The sequence below is a fragment of the Lutra lutra genome, chromosome 1 (assembly GCF_902655055.1).
Source record: "Lutra lutra chromosome 1, mLutLut1.2, whole genome shotgun sequence".
NCBI lineage: Eukaryota > Metazoa > Chordata > Mammalia > Carnivora > Mustelidae > Lutra > Lutra lutra.
This window is the reverse complement of record NC_062278.1, coordinates 217,701,386-217,715,547: the sequence shown is the minus strand read 5'-3', so window position 1 is coordinate 217,715,547 and position 14,162 is coordinate 217,701,386. Positions and strand designations below refer to the sequence as shown.

The 14,162-nt window shown below is 60.2% G+C and overlaps 2 protein-coding genes across 4 annotated transcripts; one reads left to right on the top strand and one right to left on the bottom strand.

The window, feature by feature from the left end:
* Window positions 1–2,552: 2,552 nt before the first annotated feature.
* On the bottom strand, window positions 2,553–10,332 carry STXBP2 (syntaxin binding protein 2). Of its 3 annotated transcripts, none has more exons than XM_047704141.1 (19): window positions 10,232–10,332; window positions 8,992–9,041; window positions 8,646–8,727; window positions 8,251–8,327; window positions 7,999–8,077; window positions 7,814–7,917; window positions 7,328–7,476; window positions 7,047–7,131; window positions 6,832–6,962; window positions 6,637–6,744; window positions 6,298–6,355; window positions 6,083–6,148; window positions 5,922–6,002; window positions 5,433–5,571; window positions 4,822–4,931; window positions 3,849–3,944; window positions 3,239–3,324; window positions 2,966–3,123; window positions 2,553–2,687 (listed from the first exon to the last, which is right to left on the bottom strand). In XM_047704141.1, the coding sequence occupies exons 1-19, from the start codon at window positions 10,266–10,268 to the stop codon at window positions 2,602–2,604; spliced, it is 1,782 nt and encodes a 593-aa protein (XP_047560097.1). In that variant the 5' UTR covers window positions 10,269–10,332; the 3' UTR covers window positions 2,553–2,601. The 3 variants fall into 3 exon arrangements, with proteins under 3 accessions (XP_047560097.1, XP_047560107.1, XP_047560118.1); XM_047704151.1 differs by having other exon boundaries at window positions 10,228–10,268; XM_047704162.1 differs by lacking the exons at window positions 2,553–2,687; window positions 2,966–3,123; window positions 3,239–3,324; window positions 3,849–3,944 and adding an exon at window positions 3,976–4,304.
* Window positions 9,507–11,309, top strand: LOC125085648 (basic salivary proline-rich protein 2-like). Its single transcript, XM_047704177.1, has 2 exons — window positions 9,507–9,765; window positions 10,074–11,309. Exons 1-2 carry the CDS (start codon window positions 9,685–9,687, stop codon window positions 10,599–10,601), a joined length of 609 nt encoding a protein of 202 aa, XP_047560133.1. The 5' UTR covers window positions 9,507–9,684; the 3' UTR covers window positions 10,602–11,309.
* The last annotated feature ends 2,853 nt before the right edge of the window (window positions 11,310–14,162 follow it).

Here is a 14,162-nt window from a genome sequence, read left to right as displayed (position 1 = left end):
TGGTGGGAACAGATGCTAAGAACAAGTTATACCGGGTCACAAAGAAGCAGCCAGCCACATCCAGAAGGAAGAGAACCCCGAAGAACCCCAAAGAACACACACCAAGTCGGGATAGATGTCCTCAGGAATAAAGAACGGCGACATTTGAGCTAAAACCGGAAGGAGGGAGGATATGAAGATTTGCGGGGGGAAACACTGTAGACAACTAGAAAAGCAAGTGCAAAGGTCCTGTGGCTGGAACGGAGTGGTGTGTTTGACAGATGGCAGTTGTGGCTGAGGGAGCCAGTGGGGAATGGACTTGAAGAGGGACTTTGTGAAACACAGAGAGAGGGAGGTTGGATTTCGTTCTCATAGGAGGGTTTTGACAAGTCTCAGTAATGCATGCGGAGGGGGGAATGGCGTGATGCTTCACGCCCACAGGGGTCCATGAATTTTTGTTGAATCAAACTGTCCTTAAGTCGGAGACGCTACGACACCTCCTCGGCATAAAGGGCAGAGGCTGAGGCGGCGGGAGCAGGGGAGTTTTGTTGCAGCAGAGAAGCTCGGAGTACAGCTGATCCACTTACCGTTTCCAGTTAGGGTTACCCCAGCTCCAGGTACGGAGCCAAGATCCCGGAAATTTGGGGGGCACAGCGCCCCCTGGTGCTCATAGCGTTTATCTACCTAAGCGGGGCCTGGGCAGGGGTGGGGCGGAGCGGGGAGACCGCGGTTTCCCGGGGAGGCGAGTTTCACCGTCACACTTTAAAACCACCTCCTTCCCGCCCCGACTCTGGCCAGTTAAATGGCTTCTCTGCCGAGGCCGGAAGGGGAGCCCCGCATCCAGCGCGGGCGTCCCACGGGTCGGGGGCCGGGGCCCCACCCCGCCTCCTCGACGACCTCGCACATCCAGCCTTCTGCCCTGGTGGGAGTTTCGCGTGTATTCTAGAAGTAGACTGAGTCAGAGGGTTTAGCCCTTCTCGAGGGCCCCGCCTGCAAACGCGTCCTTAGAATTCCCTGAATTCGGAAAAGGAGAGGTGACTTCAATCGGGGCCGCGTCTTCCATGGCCGGTGAGGAAGTGTCCTGTCTCCGCCCAAGCCCTCCCGGTCCCGGCCTTAGATGGCCACATCGCCCAAGGTGACCTAATGGGAATAAGTAGCGCTCCACGGGGTGGGGAGGGAGGCGCTATCCCCAGTTTGCCCGCCTGGAGCCCCTCCCCGGGCACCCCTTCGGGCAGTACCTCTTTGCCAGCGTTAAACGTGGGCCCCGCCGGCCCTCGCTCAGATCCCTTCCCGGGCCCTCCAGGCGCTCTGTGGCTCTCAGATCTTACTGCCCCTCAATGTCCTTATTGCTCCTTCTCACTCTTGCCTTGGCTTCCACTGTGCCCTCTCCGCCTTCCCTGACTCCTCTTTTCATTACCAACTCAAACTTCCCCCTCCTCCAGGAAGACTTCCTTGACTGCCCCCAGTCTGGATAGATGAGGGTATCCCTCTGGGCTCCCACAGCCCCCTCCGCTGCTGCCCACCTGGCTCTGTATCTGTGCCCCAGAGAGGGACAGACCTCATGTCCCATTCACGCTGCGAGATTCCGATCTCCTTTTTAGCTGAGTGTTGCAGGCTGAGCTGTATCTCCCCCTCCCCGAAATTCAGGTGGAAGTCCCAACCCCCAGCGCCTCAGAATGTGACCGATTCTGGAGAGAGTTTTTTTACAAGATAATTAAGTTAAAACTAGGTCATTAGGGTGGGCCTTACTCCAACATGGCTGGTGTCCTTCTAAGAGGGGATTAGGACACAGACGTGCAGAGGGACAGCACAGGAGGACATGGGGAGAAGATGGCTTTCCGGCCTCCACTCCCCAGGGTGAGAGGAACAACCAACCCACACACCTTGAGCTTGACCTTCCAGCCTCTAAGGGCCATGGGAGAACACATCTCTGTTGTTGAAGTCACCCAGGCTGCGGCAGCCCCAGCACCTGTGTATACCCAGTTCACGGCCCCTGTGAACTCCCTGGGGGTGGGGCAGAGGACGAGAACGGGGAGCAACGAGGCTCTGGGCTGGGTGGGAAGTGGGCGTGGCATGCTGTGCACCTGTCTTCAGCAAAAGCACACTCTGATCCCAGGAGCTGGAGAAGACCCTGTCTGTCTGGCTCCAGGGCCCATCAAAACCGTTTCTGGAGTGGGGGTTGGGAGGGGGGCTGTGGGAGGACAGGATACCAGGTATCTTCAGCTTGTCAGTACTAACAGGCCCATCACAGCAGCCAAGATGACTCAAGACGGAGGAACAGCAGCTGTCACACCCTCACGCCATCAGCTTTCTGGCATGGTCTCTACCTCGTCTGCAAAGCAGCCCCGTGTTTTGGGTGGACGGAGAAGCCAGGAAGCCGGCCAAGGCCTTACAGCTTGTCCCTCTCAGAGCCAATGTTCAAACGAGGCCCAATTCTCAAGCTTCGCCTCAGCTTAAGACGCCTTCTGGCAGGACAAGAATGGGTCCTAAGGGACAGGTCCGGGAAGAGGGTCCACGGGAGGCACCTGGCCCAAGTCAGCTCCATCAGAAAGAAGGCGAGGTGGGTGCCGGCGGGAGGAGAGAAGGGAGGAGTTTATTTCTCTGGGAAGGGAGGGGGGCAGGTCAGGGCAAGGCAATGTCCTCCAGCTTCTGGTCCAGCGTCTTGAGGTCATCCAGGAAGCGTGTCGGGGTGAGGATGTGCGAGGAACCTGGGCCACGAGAGAGGGTTGGGGAGGTGGATCTAAGAAGTCTAGACTCTCTAGAAACATAGGAGTCCAGCCCCCAGGGGACCCCTTCCCTGAGAACCCAAGCCCCAGCCCCTCAGAAAGTCAGGAGTTTCCAGCTACTCCCCCAGGGCTCCCCGACACAGGCCCTGCACAGGCCGCAGGGTTTGGGGACCCAACAGGGAGTCCCCTGGCAGCCCGACCCTCTAAAGCATGTAGGAGCCAGCCCCAGCACCCAAGGTACCCCAGCCCTGGCTTCTCACCAATGAGCACCTCCCACTTGCCATCGGTGGCCCTGGTCACCTCGTAGGCGGCCCTCATCTCTGACATCGCCACGCCGCCCAGGACGTAGAGGATGAGCCGGGGCCCAGCCCGCGCCTCCGCACCGGCCTTGTGCTTGTGCCAGTGGCCGAAGCGGGCGCTGTGCGGGGGCGGGCATGGTCAGTGCGGGCAGGAGACTCCCCACTGCACTGCCGCGCCCCTCCTCTCCCGTGGGCCTGGGTGTGGGGCAGGAGGCGGCCCCCGAGGGCCCTCACCTCACAGCAGCCTGGGAGCTGGATGTGGGGGCGGGGTCGGACACGAAGGGCCACAGCTTTCGGTCCAGCCGGTCCTCCACGGCATCCTGGGAGCCAGAGAGGGAGGCTCAGGACAGCAGCTTCAGGTGAGGGCATCCGGGCTCCACGGGGCTGGGTGGGGCAAGGCTGCTGGGCCCCCAAGTGGGCAGAGGTGCCAGGGGCCAGAGGAACAGCGGGCCCCTGGCCTGGTCCTTTTGCCTATTGCTCCTTTGGGCTCCCAGGATGGGTAGGGGCTAGTGGTGGGGAGGGTGAAGCGGGAACATGGGATTTCTTGGGGAGGGTGGGGAGCAGGGGGAAGAGAACTGAGGACAAAGGGGCCAGTGCTTGGACAGGAAATGAGGTTCCCCTTTGAGGTGCCCCCGCTTTCCTAATTCCTCGGGTGTGGGCTTGGGGACCCCCCCCCAACAGCAGAGCAGATCGGATGCCAGGGGGATGCCCATAACAAGGGATTTTCCTTTAAGCCCTGAAGCTTAGCACTGTGACATGAAGAAGACTGAGCCACCGCCTAGACCAGGGCCGGACTTGCCATGGGCGGGGGAGGCAGGGGGAGGTCAGGCCCCACCAGTGGTACCTCCATCACATCCTTGATGACTGGGGTCCATCGGGACAGCTGATAGGTGGGCTCCAAGCGCTCCCTCCGCTCTAGCCGGCTTGAGGTCCCAGAGCCCTACAGGCAGGGCACAGGGATGGGGGCGGGGAGGATGGGGGAGAAGGAGGTGGGTCATGGGTAGGACTGGGGACTCATCTGGCTTGGGGAGGGGCTGCAGAAAAAGATGGAGAAATGGAACAGAGAAGCAGAGAGAGAGGGAAGAAGGTGAGAGAAGGAGAGAGAGGACTGGGGAGGGGGAGAGGGAGAAAGGGAAAGAGAGAGGGAGAGGGAGACAACAGGGAATGAGAAGGAAAAAGAGATTCAGAGCCCATGAGACTAAAACCTGTGGCAAAGAGAGACAACAGACAGGTGGAGACAGAGACAGAAAGGCATGGAGAAACAGCGGAACGGGGAGGTGGGAGGCAGGGTGACAGGGGGCTGGGAGAGAGATGAGGGACAGGTGAGAGGACAGGAGAGCCACCCCAGCAGTGGAGGCAGGGTCAGGGGAGGTGGGACACACAGGGCCAGAGAGAGACAGGAGAGACTAAGCAGACAGCTGAGTACAAGAAGCTGCTGTGTGGGTGAGTTTGGGGTAGGGGTGTGCGGGGGGGCGGTCCTCTGAGTCCTCCAGGAGCCCATGGTCGACTGTGTGCTGGTGACCCTGCTCTCCGTCCCCTGGGACTCTGGCCACACACCCCACACGGCACCATCATCAGGACCACAGTTCTGGCTACACCTCACCCCTGTTTATCATGCAACCCATGACTGGGAACAGCTGCGGTGCCTGCTGGTCCCCAGACCAGACCCTTCCCAGACCTCCCTGTCCTCCCAGCGCCCCACCATGCTTTGAATGCCGCAGCCTCCCAGGCCCCAGGCTCTGACTCCCAGGCACCGCCCCCCATGCCCACATTTGCGCTCCGCCCAGTCTGACCCTAACGGCTTGCTGCCAGCATACCCCGGGGTTGGTGACCGTGCCCCCCAGCTGCTCCAGGTTCCGGATAAGGCTGCTGTGTGCCTGCACGTTGGCATGCTGGATCAACTTGGCCAGGTTCTCCTCACTCACACCTGGAAGAGGAGGACGGGTGGGTTTCTAGGGATGGGACCCTCATGAGGGGGGCTGGCTCAGAGAGGGCAGGGAGACAAAAGGTGGCCACAGGGTTCCTGGGTGAAGGGGTTTGAGGGTGGCGAGAGGAGGTCCCAAGACTGTGATGGGGGGGGGGTCCTCAGGACCAAGGGTCACTGGGGCAGGTGCGAGGAGGATGCTAGAATTCTGGATGGGGATCCCAGAGGGGAGAGATGGGGGTCCGAAATTAGTTGACGGGGCCAAGTTTGGAGGAGTCAGGTTTGGGGGTCGCTATGTCAACGGAGACCTCATGTCAGTGAGAGTTCCCCAGATCAATGGGGGGGGTTCCCAGGTTTGAGGTGGGTGTATCTGTCGGGTCTGGTGTGCCTGTTGAATGGGGGTATCCCAAGGTCGGGAAAACTGTGGGGTTGAGAGATTCCCAGGACCACTGCAGACCCCTGTGAATGGAGGTCTCTGGAGGTCTTCCCAGGCCCCCAACCCACCGTTCCGTAGAAGGATGTACAGCAACAGGACCCGAATCTTGTCATAGGCCGGCACCGCCGTATCCAGCAGCACCGGCACGATCAGCTTCATGGCATCTTTGATCTTCTCTCCTTCTGCGTCTGAGCCCATGGCCAGGTCCTGCGGGGCAGGGGTCGGTGGGCTTCCAGAGCTAGGCCACCCCCAGAGTCCTTGGCAGGACCTTGGGGACGGCCTTCTTCCTACTACCAGGTCTCTGAAGGTTTTATCAACAGGCCCCGCCCCTCTCAAGACCCCCCCCACCTCTCCACAGGCCCCACCCCTTATCCGGGTCCTACCCCCTCTATGGACCCGCCCACCCCATAGACCGCTACATCACAGTCCCTATCACAGTTCTCCCGAAGCCCCGCCCCCTCAAGGCCACACCTCTCCAAGGCTCCTCCCCTGCAGACCCGCCCCCTCTACAGGCAGGTCTCTCTGAGGCCCCACCCCCGACCCAGGCCCGCTCCCACCTGCTCCACACCGCACAGCTTCTCCACCGAACCCTTGAAGTGCTTCATGCAGTCGTCGGCTAAATGCAGGTGCGTGGAATACTGCGGGGTGGGAGGAGGAAGTTGGGGGGTGACAGAAACTGAGTCCCAGTCCCCCACCCAGTTTTCCCGCCCAGGCTCACCTTGTTCAGCTCCTTCTGGTACTGCGGCATCTTTTTCAGGATGTGGGACAGGTCTTTGATGTTGGCCTGGGGACAGGGAGGCCGTGAGGCCCGGCCCCCTGCGCACCCCGGATCCCACTCCGGGCTCGGCCACGGGACTGGGGCCCCGCCCCCACTCGATGGCGGCACAGGCCTCTCTGCCCCAGCTACCCATCCAGACGCGGGCCCTCCCCTACCTTGTCCGTGGTCAGCCTCTTGCTCTCACAGAACGTCTTCAGAAGCTCCGTGACCCTCCTGGCGGTGTAGAGAGGGCAGGGGTGGGGCTGGGGACTGGCGCCAAGGCTGTAGTTTGACAGCAGTGTGTGCGGGTGATGTGGGGTGTCACACAGCTGGGACGCGGGAGCCAGGGGACACATGTGTCCCTGTACTAGGCCATGGGCAAGGCCACACTGAGGAGTCGGCTGAGGGGCGTGGCTTGCACTGGGGCGCTCACCCAGGGCCAAAGACCAGGCACGTGGCCCATAGTGGGGGGTGGGGGAGGGGACGCGACTGGGGACACGGAGTGGCCCACGCACTTGGACACGTCGGCGATGTGCATGTGCCGCAGCTCCACCCACAGGTCATCGTCCTCGTCCAGCAGCACAGCCTTCTCGCGGGCCTCGCTCAGCCCCGTGGTCTCGTACCTGCGGCGACACGGAGGGTCAGGGCAAGCAGCTGAGGAGGGACGCGGGAGCTGATGCGCCGGGTTCGTGTGCCGGGGCTCTGCGTACTTGTACGTGTCCTGTTCGATGTTCAGCAGGTCATAGGCCATCGCCTGGAAGGTGAGCTCATGCAGCAGCGGGGACACGGGGTCCGCCGCCCGGTCCATGATGAGTAGCTGTGAGCGGGTTTTTTCAGGGCCCTGGGGGGGGGCCAGGGATGAGGATCCTGACCCTGTCCTTCCTCCGTCTCAGCTCCACCCCTCCTCCCCTGCAGGCCCCCTTACCTCACCCAGACTGGGACTGTCCGCCTTGAAGGCATTCAGCTTGGCCAGGACTGCGTGGGCCAGCTGCGCCGTGACCTCTGGGCCCCTGGGGGTGGGGTGGGCAGACACGAGGGCCTCAGGCTTGGGGCAGAAGAGGGCCAGGCCCACGCGGGAGGTCAAGGAAGGGGTTAGGGATGGGAGTCGGGCCCAGGGCGAAGACCAGGACTGGGGTCAAAAGTGAGGTTCAAGGCTGCAGGCAGGATGGGGTCAGGGCGGGGGCGACCTCGGGGGGGGGTCCCCACTTGTGGTAGCGGATGGCCGGATACTCCTGCAGCGTGGTGCACAGTGTGGTGATCTGCTGGGCCAGTGCCTCGATCTGCCGGGCCCGCTCCCCCACCCGGAAGGGGCAGTAGAGGTTGTAGGTGCTGTGGGGGGCATCCAGGGAGAACACCTGGGGGGACATAAGTGTTGGGGCCACCGCTCTGGGTGTACCCCTGGCCTGCACACGGCCTCCAGCACCTGCAGCTCCCTGGGGCTTCCCCTGGGCTCTGGAACCTGCCTCGCCATGCAGGAGGCAGGCCGGGCTGCTTTCAGCTGATGCCCGCAGGAGTCAGAGAAACAGCCCGGGCCCCTGCCCCTCGGTGGGAAGAACTCAGGCCCCTCTGTGTTGGCTGCTTTCCTTTCTGACCTGAAGGCCCCTTCTTTACTGGATTCAGTGTCTTTCCGAGGGAACCCAGGCTGTTTGGTCACCGGCTCCCTCCCCCCACCCCGGACCAGCCAGACCGTACCTGGGCCTCGTAGGGGAGGAAGGCCAGGTGGATCTCTTTCAGCGTCTTCACCACCTTGGCTAGACGGGAGCGGCCCAGCTCACTGAAAAGGGGCTCAGGGCAGGCTGGGGTGGCAAGAGAGGGCATCAGGCTAGAGTGGCCCCATGCCCCCGCCCCGCCCCATGCCCCCTGCCTGCTTCACTCACTGTCAGTGAAGAAGATGTGTGCTGCTTTGTAGGTGAAGGTCGGAGTCCCCCGGAAGTCGGCGATCAGGGCCTGCACTGACTGGGGGGCGGAGGGGGTCACAGACCATTGTCCAAGCCTGGTCCTGCCCCTCCAGAGCCCTGCCCCAGCCTCCCAGCCATGGCCTGTCCCCCCTCCCCATAACACGTGCAGACATGCACAGAGGCATGCGTCTACACACACACACACACACACACACTCGTTCACACCGGCACCTTCTCCGTGGGGCTCAGCAAATAAATGGCCTCCAAACTAGGGATGGGTTCTCGCCGTTTGTTGATGTCTTCAACAACTAGCAGGAACGGAGAAAGGGCTATATGTAGGTGGCACTGGGACCAGGGCTCATGGAGAATCTCAGACTCAGAGAGTCGGACACTTGGGCAAGAGGGCTGGATGCCAGGGCAGGGGGAGTGGATGCCTTCGCGCCTAAGGGGAGGTACCCGCCTGTGGGTCACATGGCTAAGGGTTACATGGCAGGGTTCAGCATGTTCAAGGTCACAGCCGTGTCCCTCTAGGGGTCCTCCATAGAAAGTGACACATTCTGGGCATTAGGGGACCGACCCCATGCTCAGTCCCATCTGGGCAGCATGGGGTGGGGGTGTCCACTCACTTGTAATGCCCTCAGCCAGGATGTCTGACATCTTGCAGCAGGAGGACAAGATGCGCATGCTTGGATGGTCCATGATGAGTACCTGTCCGGATGGATGGACAGAACGACTGATGGACTGAGGAGTGGGCAGGAGAAGTTCCAGCTGCCCCTGAGGTAGGGCTGGGGTGGCGGGCAGGACTGACAGCTTCAAGAACTGGCTGGATGGGAGGACCCGACAGCAGCCTGCCCCACACCCACACACCCACCCCAAACCCCTGGACTAGCGGCCTCCCCAGGGAGTACTTATGGGTCCCACATTCAGGGCCTCCCACGTGGGTCTGGGCAAGCCATTCTGCCAACCCCATACCTTCCACTCCCCATCCTTTTTGACACTCCGAATGACTCCGCTCAGAATTTCTGCGGGAAAAGTAGAGCGGGCTCAGGATACTGGATTCACTGGCCCCAACACAGCCCCAAGCCTTCTGAGTCTCAGGGCTGGGCCTCCATCTTCAGTCCTGTTTACTTCTCTCATCAGTCTTGGGAGGTCACCCCTAGGGTCACCCCCAATTTACAGACAAGGAAACAGGTTCAGAGGACGGGTGACCAGCCTAAGCACCCTCAGCCCTAAATGGCTAAGTCCCTGGGGTTTAAGTAGTCAATAACAAATATGCATTAGATGAACGAGTAACTGAAAAGTTAGAGTTCATGTACAGGTCTACCTCCCTCCAGAGCCCAGCTCTCAGCCTCGCCATCGCAACCTTGAGTTCTCCTGGTGGGGGCCTCGAAGCCAGATCCCCCTCCCAACCTCCATCAGTTTCCTTGCAGGACCCCTGACTCCCTGCTCTGAAGCAGGCCTAGCTTCTCCGCATTAACCTCCGTGTAGGAGGCTCCGCTTTGGGCTGGGGTGCTAGGGGTTTGAGCCATAGTCTGCCCTGCCTTGCGGAGGGAGAAGCAGAAGGGACAGAGTAGCCCCGCCCGCCCAGAGTGTCATGTCCACTCTTATCAGGACCGCCAGGGCGGAAGGAGCAGGAAGGAGGTGCTGAGGCCGGAACTACTTGAGATGGGGGAAGAGGCGACCTCCACCCGTCTCCCAAGAGCCCCGACCCACGGCGGAGACGCCCGAGTCCTCACGCTGCATGAGGTTCGTGGTGACCCGGCAAGAAGGAAGGTGTCCCCCATCCCCCGGGCCTAGACATTGGCCTGACCACAACCCCCAAGCTCTCATACCACCTGGGGTAGTTGACCAGCGCACCCAGCCCGGGCCCCAGTCCAAGAGTCCAACCCCCCCGGACTCTGCCAGGCTCGAAGACCCGGCAGTCGGGCGTCCAGCTGCGCCCTCTCCCCGCCGGCAGCCTAGGGGGTCCAGGACTGCAAGCCCTGGGGCCTGCCTACGTCACCCCTAGCCCGATCCCCCTGGGTCCCGGGAGTCAGTCTCCCAACTTAGTTTAGCTCCGGCACGGGAGAGCCGGGACGTCCAGCAGGACCGAGTCCCCGCCCGCCCCCTCGAGGATCAGGTGCTCAACGCCCTGCCGGGCCGCCAAATCCCCGCCGCCGGCGTCCCAGGGTTCGTGCACCCCCGGCCCCCGCCCCCCAGGAGACGCACTCACTTTCCCCCACCACCGCCTTCAGCCCCGAGGGCGCCATCTTCCCCCAGGGGCGCCGCCACCGCTTCCGGGTCTGTCCCAAGGTGGGGGCGTGGCCCCGCGCGTCAGCCACCTGGACCCCGCCCCGCGGAGCTGGCCCCTCCCACACCGGTCCTCGGAGAGGAAGATCTGTCCCCCGCAGAGTGGGCGGGCGGATGTGTCCACGCAGACGAGTGCGGAGTCACTGGAGGGGCCCCCAGACGACACACGCAGACGTGAGCTCAGACACATCTTCCCTGCTTGCGTGCAGCGAGCAAGTGGGATTGCGGGGAAACAACGCTTTAATCTTTCCCAGACGCGGCTACCACCCTGCCAGAAGTTTCTCCGCGGCTGACGGATGCTGTGTGCCCATCGGGGGCCGTGGGGCCATAAGCCCGTGACCCGAGCGTAGCCGCGGGCTGGACAACATGTGATCAACTCACGAGAAAGCCTGGAGGGAGGGTTGAAGCTAAACCAGCACCCACTGTGTGCCAAGGACCTGTGCCAGATTCTCATTCCATCCCCGGAGAAGCCCTGACAGGGAGTGCGGTATAGACAATGAAACCGCGGCTCAGCGGGACCCTTGTCTAAGGCCACACGATGAATAGGCCTGCTGGGATCTGAACGTGGACTCTGTCGGAGGGGGGCCGCTTGTCATAGCCTTGCCCTCATGGGCTGATAATCACATCTCTCTGCTGATGAACCCGTGGGCTCAGCGGCATGCTTCAACCCCTTGCACACTTACACACACACTCAATTCACACTTGACTCGAAAGTTCATGGCCTGCTCCTGCTGTGCCCCAGCAAGTGGCTGTCACCTTGCCACACAGAGGGCACAGTCCAGTGGCACCCATCCAAAAGAGGTCCCGTATCTCAGGTGTGATGCATGGGTGTGAATGCAGAGTCCAGAACTGGTTCCTTCATTTGGCCATGTTTATTAAGAATTGGTCTGGATGGGGCACCTGCATGACTCGGTCGGTTAAGCAGTCTGCCTTTGGCTCAGGTTATAATCCCAGGGTCCTGGGTTGGAGCCCCATGTCAGGCTCTCTGCTTAGCAGGGAGTCTGCTTCTCCCTCTGCCCTTCCCCTTGTTCATGCTCTTTTGCTCTCAAATAAATAAATCTTAAAGAAAATAAAAAAGGTAATGAGTCTGGTGCTTGGCCCTTTGCCACTTACATGGGACGGGCAATTCACTAACTCAATTAGTGAATAAAAACTAGATCTGCCATGTGGCACTTAAGGTGAAGTGGAAGGGGGAGAGAAAATGATCAGTTCTGCTCTAACAGAAATAGTGATGTGAGAGCACATGCCAGGTGGGGGGGTGGTTTATCGTGTGTGGTACCAGAGGGGGACACTCACAGGGTGACGTGTAGATTTAACCTGCACGACATCAAGGAGCCATGCAGCGATGCAGGCAGAGAGAAGGGGATGTGGCTGGAGGAGCAGGGGGGAGTGAGGTGAGCTTGGAGACCAGACCTCTGTGGGACAAGGGAGGACTGACCCAGGGCAATTTGCCTGGGATTGAGAAGTTTCCAGGACATAGGACTTCCAGAGCTAAACTGAGAAAGTCTTGGGCAAACCAGGATTGCTGGCCACTCTAGGTAAGATTTGGGGTTTTCTTCCATGTTTTCCTACCTCCCTCCATTCCTTTCTTGTTTTTTCTTTCTCCTTTTTTTTAAGATTTTATTCATTTATTTGACAGAGAGAGAGCAGTCACAATGAGGCAGAGGAGCAGGCAGAGAGAGAAGGTGGGGAAGCAGGCTCCCTGCTGAGCAGAAAGCCCATTTACAGGGCTCAATCCCAGGCCCCTGGTATCATGATCTGAGCCAAAGGCAGAGGCTTTAACCCACTGAGACATCCAGGCGCCCATTAAAAAATTTTTATTTATTTATTTGACAGAGATCACAAGTAGGGAGAGAGAGAGGTCGGGGTGGGGGAAGCAGGCTCCCTGCTGAGCAGAGAGCCCGATGCAGGGCTCAATCCCAGGATCCTGAGACCATGACCTGAGCCGAAGGCAGAGGCTAAACCCACTGAGCCACCCAGGCGCCTCTTGTTTTTTCTTTCTTTCATAGCTTTGTTGAGATATAATTCACATAGCACACAGTCACTCTGAGAGTACAATTCAAGGCCTTTTAGCATGTTCAGAGTTGTGCGTCCATCCCCAATTTTAGAACGTTCCATTACTCCGTGGCATTTTCTCCTGAGGGCAACGGGAGCCAAGGGAGAGTTCTGAGCAGGGGAAGGAGGGGAAGGAAGAAGGGTGGATTGCAGGGGCAAAGGGAGGAGCTGGGAGGCCGTGACACCCCCTCCAGCTTCTCAGTCTGTCCCCTAGGGGTGGAAGTCTGGAGGGTCTACCACCCCCCACTGTATTCTGTGAGGGTGACCAGGGTCTTCTGCAGTTAATGGCTGAATGGTATCCTGTCCATCCTCCCCCAAGACAGGTTGAAGGCCCAAGCTCGGTACCTGAGATGGTGACCTTATTTGGAAAAAGAATCGTAGCATGAACCTCTAACACAACGCGACTGGTTTCCTTGTCTTGTGACGGCCATGTGGAGACAGGAACACAGAGGAATGTCACATGACATCAGAACCAGAGGCTGAAATACTGCAGCGACCAGCCAAGGAGCACCGAGGGCTGCCTGCAACCCTGAGGAGCCAGGGAGAGGAAAGGAAGGACCCTCCCCTACGGGTCTCAGGAGCATGGTATCGCCAACGCCCCAACTTCTGGCTCCAGCCTCCAGAACTGTGCGACAATCATCTGTTGCTCTAAGCCCCCCGGTTTGTGACTTTGTTAAGGCAGCAGTAAACTAGTACATCTGCGGAAGAGCAGGGCATCCCGTTGACATCGAAGACTTGGGGCTGCCGACAGGGTGCAGGCAGGGCCCCAGATGGGGAACCGTTGCCTGGGGAAGAGGACCGAGCTTCACGCTTAGGCAGGTGTGGTGACAGTGCGGCCCATTTACTCTGAGGAGAGGTTTTAACTGGTTTCTAGAAAGGCATCTTGGGTAGGGGATGGGGTGCCCGTGGGTTCCTCCCAGTGGCACCCTCTCCCAGGCCACTGAAAGGAGGCCATAGGTGCTTGGGGGAGGGGGCAGGGACTCTCCTCCTTGCCTGCCATCCCCAGGTACTGAGATGACAGGTCTCAGGAGAAAGCTCAACCTGGCATTGGTGGCAGAACAGGAAATTCCAGACATTTTTGGGACACCTGGGTGGCTCAGCTGGTTAAGTGTCTGCCTTCAGCTCAGGTCATGATCCCGGGGTCCTGGGATCGAGCCCCACATTGGGCTCCCTGCTCAGTCTGCTTCTCCTTCTGCCCCTACTCCCCCTGCCCCCAGCTTATGCTCTCTCTTGCTCTCTAAAATAAATAAAACCTTTAAAAAGGCGGGGGGGGGGGAATCCCAGACCTTCTGGTATTAGGGCCGGTGGTGGGCAACCAGACCCAGGGACTGGGAGGAGTGGCCGGGAGACTGGGATGGAGCTACAGCCTGGTGGTGCCTCAGTAGTCCTCAAGTCCACCTCCTTCCCCTACCACCTGCGGTTGGCAACAGCCCTACCAGCAGGGTGAACCCATCTCACTCTGCTTCCCACTAGAGGGCTACAGACCCTGCCTGAGCTGCCCTGGTGGCCTGACCTCTCCCAGCTGGGCCAACCAGCCCCCCCCCCCCCCATCGTGGGGGGACAATGCTCTGGCCTGCTGCTGAGCCCCACTGAGAGTTCTTGGGGCCCAGTGAGTCCTGCTGGACAAGGTCCCAAACCCAGGTCACCCTGTCTCCTACCCCCACAGCAGCACTGTGTCCTGCTGCAAAAAACAATTATCTGGATCATCTTTATGGGGCTTAAGCTTGGGTGGGAGCAGATGGGGCATGAGCTAGGGATTTGGGGCTGGGTATCCACTCCCCCCGTCCACATCCCAGTCT

What these genes read in the sequence shown, in the direction of transcription:
- LOC125085648 (XM_047704177.1), top strand. Translation starts at nt 9,685, where the DNA reads ATGGGGGAAGAGGCGACCTCCACCCGTCTCCCAAGAGCCCCGACCCAC. An exon ending in GAGTCCTCACGCTGCATGAG is followed by an intron (nt 9,766 to 10,073) that starts GTTCGTGGTGAC and finishes AACTTAGTTTAG; the next exon opens with CTCCGGCACGGGAGAGCCGG.
- STXBP2 (XM_047704141.1), bottom strand. Translation starts at nt 10,268, where the DNA reads ATGGCGCCCTCGGGGCTGAAGGCGGTGGTGGGGGAAA. An exon ending in ACAGTCCCAGTCTGGGTGAG is followed by an intron (nt 6,963 to 7,046) that starts GTAAGGGGGCCT and finishes GCCCCCCCCCAG; the next exon opens with GGCCCTGAAAAAACCCGCTC. An exon ending in GTACATCCTTCTACGGAACG is followed by an intron (nt 4,932 to 5,432) that starts GTGGGTTGGGGG and finishes CTCCTCTTCCAG; the next exon opens with GTGTGAGTGAGGAGAACCTG.